Source organism: Alligator sinensis, unplaced genomic scaffold (genome assembly GCF_000455745.1).
Source record: "Alligator sinensis unplaced genomic scaffold, ASM45574v1 scaffold675_1, whole genome shotgun sequence".
In the NCBI taxonomy this organism is placed as follows: domain Eukaryota; kingdom Metazoa; phylum Chordata; order Crocodylia; family Alligatoridae; genus Alligator; species Alligator sinensis.
The window spans coordinates 374,146-382,256 of record NW_005842594.1 but is presented as its reverse complement, the minus strand read 5'-3'; the positions used below and the strand labels follow the sequence as shown (position 1 = coordinate 382,256).

At 47.3% G+C, this 8,111-nt stretch overlaps 1 protein-coding gene across 3 annotated transcripts in view; it reads right to left on the bottom strand.

The window, feature by feature from the left end:
* Positions 1-8,111, bottom strand: part of ADAM8 (ADAM metallopeptidase domain 8) — a 57,846-nt gene that overhangs the window by 34,848 nt on the left and 14,887 nt on the right. For all 3 annotated transcript variants that reach the window (XM_025214679.1, XM_025214680.1, XM_025214681.1), the window contains 3 exons: positions 3,232-3,418; positions 1,264-1,329; positions 1,104-1,172 (listed from right to left, as the gene is read on the bottom strand). In XM_025214679.1, the coding sequence (XP_025070464.1) occupies positions 1,104-1,172; positions 1,264-1,329; positions 3,232-3,418 (322 nt within the window). The remainder of the gene's footprint in view (positions 1-1,103; positions 1,173-1,263; positions 1,330-3,231; positions 3,419-8,111) is intronic.

The following is an 8,111-nucleotide window of genomic DNA, read 5'->3' as shown; positions in this document are numbered from 1 at the left end:
GCTGAACTAAAGCCTGAGACAATAAGGACCAGATCCTATTCTGCCTATCAGGAATCTAAGTGGACTAAGGGGTCAAAGTGCAATTCTGTTCCACCCTGCTTGAGTGCTGAAAATCCATTAATTTATCTACTTTTGTAACACACCCTTAAAGTAGGTGTGACCCTTAAAAGTGAGTCACAAAAAGCAGCAAAGAGAAGGCGCATCCACCAGTCTTCTGTATTAGCAGCCTTCTGGGACTCATGCAGGGTGAAGTTAAATTAGTTAGACCAGTGCTTCCCAAACTTTTCCTCAGCATGACCCCATTTATGGCCCCCTTTTCTCAGCATGGCCCCATTTCCTCAGTATGGCCCCTCACTCCCAACCCACAGCCCCCCACACTTGCTACCCATCCGCTGATGTTGTGACCCCATTTGGGGTCGCCACCCACAGTTTGGGAACTGCTGTGTTAGACACTTGCATCTATTTACATGCATAATAGCTGCAACAGAATCTAGCCCTAACTGTCTTCTCTTCTATTCTCCATGACAACTAGAACATTACTTACGTACAAGCCATCTTATCTCTAAAAATGCCCCCCAAAGTAAACACTTCAGTCAGGGAAGTTGTACAAAGGCATCTCAGGGGCTCAGTGACATCATCAGTACGCAGCACCATAGCACCCAGGGTATGATACCAGAGGTGTACAATGGGCCCTTCTGGTGTCACATTTGCTCTGCAGTAAGCTTTCACTGGGTCCTTCCTCACCTACATCTGGGTTCCTACTGTGTCTATCTAATTATGTGACATTCGTCTTTGCTTATATTTATAAATTGACTACTACTGGTTTGTCACCAAACACGGTGAAATGGCCATCATACATTGTATTGAGACATTTTCCAATCAAGCCTGTTCTCTATTATTATTTGAGGCTGAAGCAACTATCTTCTGTCTCCTGACTGCGTGCATTGATTAGAGTGTTCGACGTAGTTATCACTGCAAGCAACAATCAGCCCAGTCCCCCAAGCCCTACTTTAGGGAGTGGAAATTATGCTGATGCTACTGGGAGTTTTGCACAAGGAATGAGAACAAGATGGGCCCAGCAGCCTCACCACAGCATGTGGTACCTTGTCAACGTGATTCACAATTTCCTTCATGCGATTCTGGACTGTCCGCAAGTCTCTGTATTTCTTATACTAAGGAAAGAAACAAATTTCCAGTGAAGTTGCTACAGTTTCTTTATAGCACTAGAGAATTAAACGGTCTCAGCCCATTCATTCCCTTTACCTCCTCATTGTCCACTACCAAAACCAGCTCCACATACCAGGGCCCTTTCTGTAATGGATCAGATTTCTGAAAGACAAAAGTAAATGCCATATGGAACTTGAACTCCATCTCTGCTAGCTCTAAACAGAGGCTGCATGACAGAAGCCTTCCTGCAGGGTTCCTAAGCATGAACGCTCACTGCTTACAACCTGTTATATTCTAGAACAGAGTCTAGTTTTTTCTGCATTAGTTATTCTAACTGCTGGGCTTGCTGCTGCTGGTTTGCTGAGCCTTCTTTGCAGCTTTTCCCTCCCCAATCATCCGTGATCAACTCTGTCCAGATAGGGGGCTCTGGTCCCCATTGCCACAATATCTAAACACTGCATACTGCTGAACATGTTTCTCCTCAGAGGGTGCATCTACATGTGCATTAATGCACTTTAGTTAATGTGCATTAAATCTAGTACCTCCGGGCATTTATACACACACCTTTTTGTCCCACAATGCACCGGAGATCCACTGCTTCAGAGTAGACTTGATTAATCGAGTCTGCTCTACATGCAAGCTGACGCGAACTGCATTGCACACAGTTGTATAAGCGGCGAAATGTGTGTCAGAGTTCAGAAAAAGGTGGTGGTGCACTTTTGAACTAAAACACCTTTTATTTGTTTTAGTTCAAAAGTGTGCCACCACCATTTTCTCAGTGCTGATGCACATTTCACTGCTTATACAACTGCAGACATGAGCTTGTCTTAATGAGTATTAACTAAAGAGTATGGGGCGCTTATACACAAGCAGTGAGGCTGCTCCGACGTGCTGGAATTCCAGCATGTTACAGCAGATTCAATAAATTGAGTCTGCTGGAGTGGGACAATTGCACAATTGCTCCAGCTTTCCCCTGTGTCTCATGTATCAGTGTCCCTGCACTTAAAAATGGCAACAGCGGCACTAGAACTAAAGCTCATTCAGGCAACCCCGACACCATTTTTAAGCACCGGGACGCTGATATAGGAAACACAGTGGCACTTTAATTAGCTCTGAGTGGCTTTCAGAGCTACTCTAATTAAATCTCCACTCCCCCCTGCACTCCCACCCCTGGAGCACATGTAAAAGTGCCCGCAGTTTTTAAGTAGCTTATTTTAATGTACATTATCTAAACAGCACAGGGAGCCAACTCCAATGAGCTGCAAATCCAGAGCATTGGAGCAGACTTGATTAATCAATTAATTGAGTCTGCTGGAGCGCGGAAATTAATGCACTCCAGCAGACGTTAGCATCATGTGTATCAGAGTCCCCATGCTGAAAAATGGCGGTGGGGTGCTTTGAACTGAAGCTCATTCAATAAGCTTTAGTTCAAAGCACCCCACCACCATTTTTCAGCATGTGGGACACTGATACTTGTGATGCTTGGGCGCTTTTAATTAGCATTTCATTTTAATTAGAGCACCGCCCCCCCACACCTCCTAAAGCATGTGTAAAAATGCCCAGTTTTTTTAGTGACACTTTAATGTGCATGAAAATAGACTAATGCACATTACAGCACATGTGTAGATGTGCCCAGAGTTGCCTGCTAAGTAGAGAAAGGCAATTATTCTCATTATATAGAAGGGAGACACAGACAGACCTAGTGATTTGCCCAAGATCAAACAAGGAGTCTGCAGTGGAGCAGGGAATCAATGCCAGGTCTTCCAAAATCTGGGTTGCTGCCCTAACACTGTAGTGATAGCTACAGCAATGGGTTACAGTCAGCAGCAGTACAATTTGACAAGCAGTGAGATATGTAAAGCATGGGAGGTACTTTTGCTTTTTTGCAAACTACTCACTCTGTCTCTTCATACCCTTCCTCTCAATGCCCCCTCCAAACAAACAGTATGATCCAGAGCCTATAGAGGTCAACAAACAGACTGCCATTGTCTTTAGTAGGCACTGGGTCAGGCTCTGTGTTTTACCAATTCAACCCCAACACAGTGGGATACGCTGGCTTCCTACCCAATGATGGAGTTTCATGGGTGCGGCAATTTTTGGCTCATGATCATATTCCAAAGTGATATTGGAGTCTCCACAGGTTGCACGCTTCATTCTCAGGTGTTTTGCCTTGTACACAGCATGCTCCATCTTCTCATTCTCTCCCAGTGGCTCAATTAAATAGATGGCTTGATTAGTCCCAAAAAATCCACTGCAAAGAGATGTAGGGGTATATGACTTGGTGTCAGGGGGCACATCTACACGTTTATTAATGTGCAGTACCTACTGTGCATTAAATATAGTACTTGTACTATATAAAGTACTAAAGTACTAAATAAATGTGCAGTAGGCTGCCATACTGCGCATTAGTGCAATCATACACCTTTTGTGTGATACTTAATACGCAGTAGACTAATACAACCACACATTAACATATTAGCAGAGTTTTTGTTGTGCGCATTAATATGCAGTAGAGTTAGTCTACTGCACATTAAGCATCTTGTGTAGACACGCCCAGGGACATGTAGTTCAATGAAAGGTTTGACAATCATCTAAACCAGGGGTGGGCAAAATATGACCCATGGGCTGGATCTGGCCTGCTAGACCAGGGCCCCAACAAAAAACAATTACCAGCCTGTGGCTGCCCCTCTGAAAGCTGCCAAGAGGCTTTCAGGGGTCATGCACTATTGGACTGAGCGGGCTCTGTGCCTCCACCTCTATGGAGCTCCAGGCACTCCATCTGGGAGCCTCATGTGGAGGCAATGAGTACAATGGCTTGCAACTGAACACCTTGCAAGTAGAGAGGGGAGCTCCTGCCTGCAGGAAGGGGGGAGGGGTTGTGAGTGGTGTTGGGGGTGGGCCCGCCCACCACAGCGCACAGCCCCTGCTGCTGGTGGCAGCAGCAGCAACAGGCAGTGGGCCCTCTGGGCGCTCCTGGCACGCTGCAGGCAGAGCCCCCCAGCAGCACACAGCTCCAGCTGACTCCCAGGAGCTGCACGTGGCGGCACGGAACTAGCCTGGCCCACCCCACTGGTGCGTGCCTTTGAGCCAGACTAGGCTGGCTCTGTGCCACCATGTGCAATTCCCAGCTGGTGGGTGTTGTGCACCACTGGGCCAGGCCAGGCCAGTTTCGTGCTTCCACGTGAGGCTTCCAGCCCTCTGGCAGGGATCCGCACATAGAGGCATGGAGCCCGCCTGGCCCAATGGCGTATGACTCCCCACAGCTCCCAGTCCACATGCCACTGGGCCACGCAGGATCCATACCTCCACATAAAACTCCCCACTGGAGTGCTGGAAGCTCCACATGGAGGCACGGAGCTGGCCCAGCCCAATGGTACACAGTTCCCACCTGTAGTGTTGGGAGCCCCACGTGCTGGCACGGAGCCTGATTTGGTTTGAAGGTGTGTGCCAGCAGGCAAGACTGGCTCTGTGCCGCCATGTGAAGCAACACACCCACCCCCACACCCCACACTCATCCACACACACTTCCACACCCATACCCCCCCATCACACACACACACCCCACCCCCACACTCCCCCCACACAATATACAAGAGTAAGACTTTATTTTGAGCTATTATGCAATCACCTCTTTATATATTATGCAACCACAAGTATATCAGGAAAAAAAAAATTAAATAAAATTAAAATATGTTATAGCAGATGCTTGATTTTTAGTATATGATTTGTTTGTTTTGTTCTGGTTCCAAGATGGCAACTTCTGTGGGGGCGGAGTACTTCTGTGGGGGCGGGGTGTGACTTCCAGTGGTAAAGGTCAGGAGTTAGTGGGTGGGACTTCCGGTCTCAAGATGGTGATCGGGGGTAAGGCACCTGTCAAGGGGTGGAGCTACCCTTGTGGCGCTTGACAGCTCACCAAAAATCATTCAGCAGCCCTCCAGCTGAAATAATTGCCCACCCCTGATCTACACAGAGATATTTCATCATCTGCCTCCCCACTTTGAGTGGCATGTTAACACTTCTACAGGAGCTGTATAGCTACAGTATGGCATAGGGATGCTGAACTTTAAGAAGAACAGTGTTATTGTTCACTGGTCCTCTCTTAAGGTGGATACTGACATTATCTTTTCTTGTCTTTGTGCTGCCATAACATTTTTTTTAATGTTATGGCAGCAATAAAAAAACAGCAGCCAGTGGAGTGGGGTTTTTTTTTTCTATTCCTGTGGGTAGGGGAAGGGCACTTTACTATTCAAGCATGACAAAATAGAAATGAATGAAAATTAAATCATCAGTTCCAAGCTACTATGAATGTCGTGGTATAGAAAACTTCAATGTGATGCCTATGGCCCTGACACTAGGAATGATCCCAAACAAGGAGAGGCCTGTTTCTCAGGTACAGTTCTGATGAGATCCGAACACCACTGATCCCAGGGGAGCAGTTGATACTAGAATATTTCCCAGTGGGGGGCAAAGCTTTCACAAGAACAGCTCATTCAAGAGCAGACACATCAAATATGAGTCCAATGCTGGGCCAAGAACTCAATCCTATACCCTAGTCTGACCCTATTCCAGCTCTAGACCCAAAGGTCATTTCCTCAGGCCAAAAGGACCTTCTCTGCCCTATAAGAATGATCTGCAGATGAGCTATGTACTGGTTTGCTCCAGATTCACAAGACTTTTGATCAAAGAACCTGGTCTAATACCATTAACAATAATAATAATTAAATAATTGTGCTAATAGCTAGGAGCCTGAGAAAAGGGTATGCATGGGAATTGGTATTATAATGTCCTTAATGTAAGGGCAATACATAGTTATCTAACTAGCAAAAAAAATTGCACACCAAAAAGTATCCAAGCCCCACGATCTTGGAGGCTGATGCTGCAGTGAATGGAGACTAGAAAGAGTTGGGTAATCCCTTGACCACTAACATGATTTATTCCTAATGATGCTAAAACACTGGTAAAGAGAATAATACCTCAGAGTGTGAGCTAATCTATGCAAAGTTCAGGAAGAGACTGTTCCCAGGCATTGCTCCATGGCCAATGTTGCACAGCTGGAAAGGAGAATTATGGGCCCTTTTTTCACCTTGTTCTGGGCCTCTGAAGAATCAGCAGTGGCCAGAGAGGCCAGAATAAGCTATTAGCATCCAATCAAGTATGGAAGAAAGATGTGATACTAAGTTATATGCAGCATGTGTCCAAGCCAGTGGTGGATATACTATGAAACCAACCATGGGGTGAGATGAGGCCCCCATGACAGGAGGCCCCACTGCTCACACTGCTGTTGCTGCTGGAGAGCCTCCTGCCTTTGGTTTCTGGTCCTCCTTCCCACCCAACGGGTTGTGAGGATCTTCAGCTGTTGGCTGGAAATTCTGGCCACCGCACCTCCCCCATGGCCGGTGTGCCATGCTAATTCCCCCGTGGATGTGCTGTGGCATGGGACGTGGGGTCCCACACCCTGCTTGGATCACAGGGCCCCACTAACTGTAAATCCACCACTGGTCCAAGCTAGGGTAGTGTAGTGCTCTACTTGGCTGTATGCCTAATGGCATCATCTGGTAGAGTGAGTTTTAAATTCCCTAATAACATGAAGCAACACAAACTCTTATCACAATGTATAAGGAGTGAACGAGCAGGGGCAAAAAATAGGGAAGCTAGCAAGCAGTTTGATGGGAACAAGAGGAGGAAGAAGAAGATGATGATCCGGTCACCAGACACCAGATCCAAATGGGGGAGTGCCTAAGATGCGAATCGGGCTTCCTCGTGGTGTCCCTACGGGAGCAGGCAAGATAGCTGCAGGAGGAGGTGACAAGGCTCCAAAGCATCCTCTGCCATGAGGACTTTATCGATTAAATGCTGGAGGAGACCTCAAGGACTGTGGAGGAAGGACTACCAGAGATGGTGCTGGAGAAGGAAGAGGACATGGACTCCCAGGAAGTTGGAAGCCTGTGACCTCTGGCAGCAAGCTGAAGTCTTCATCTCCACCTGGAGTACTTTGCCTGCAAAACAGATAGAAAGACCTAGCAACACAGTAGGAGGAGCACATTCCATTGGTGGAGGAGGCCACACCAGGCAGCCCCAAGGTTGGGAGGTTCAAGACCACTGCCACCAAGAGGAAGCAATGGATGGTGGTAGATGGAGACTCCCTTCTACAGATGATGGAGGTCTGTGGACAATCCATCTGCTGGCCTGACCTGTTGTCTTGGGAGGTCTGCTGGTTGCCCAGAGACCAGATCTGAGATGTCATGGAAGGATTACTGAGACTCATCTGGCCCTCTGACTGCTACCCCATGCTGCTCATCCATGTGGGCACCAATGATACTGTCAGGGATGGCACTGAACAGATCAAAAGTGACTACAGGGCTCTGGATGTAAGGGTGAAGTGGACAGGGTCTCAGGTGGTATTCTCCTCAATCCTTCCAGTCAAAGGGAAGGACCCAGATAGGAGCAGATGCATCCTGCAGATCAATGCTTGGCTATGCAGATGTTGTCACTAGCAGGACTCTGGCTTTTTCAAGCACAGGATGTTTGTTCCATGAAGAAGGATTGCTAGAAAGAAATTGGGATCCACCTGAAAAAGAGAGAGAACAGCATCTTCGCAGACAGGATCACTGTCTGTAAGGAAGGCTTTAAATTAGTTTTGCCAGGGGATGGAGACCAAAACCCTGAGGTAAGTGACCTAGAAGAAGCACATCATAGGCCCTGGTTCTCATGGGGGACTTCAGTCACCCTGACATCTGCTGGGAGGGTAATACAGCAGTACGCAGGCACTCCAGGAAGTTTTTGGAGAGTGTTGAGGATAACTTCCTGGTGCAAGTCTTGGAGAGGCCAACTAGGGGCCATGCTCTTCTTGACCTGCTTCTCACAAACATGGAAAAACTGGTGGAGATGTAGAAGTGATTGAGTTCAGGATCCTGAGGAAAGGAAGGAAGGAGAGCAGCAGAGGA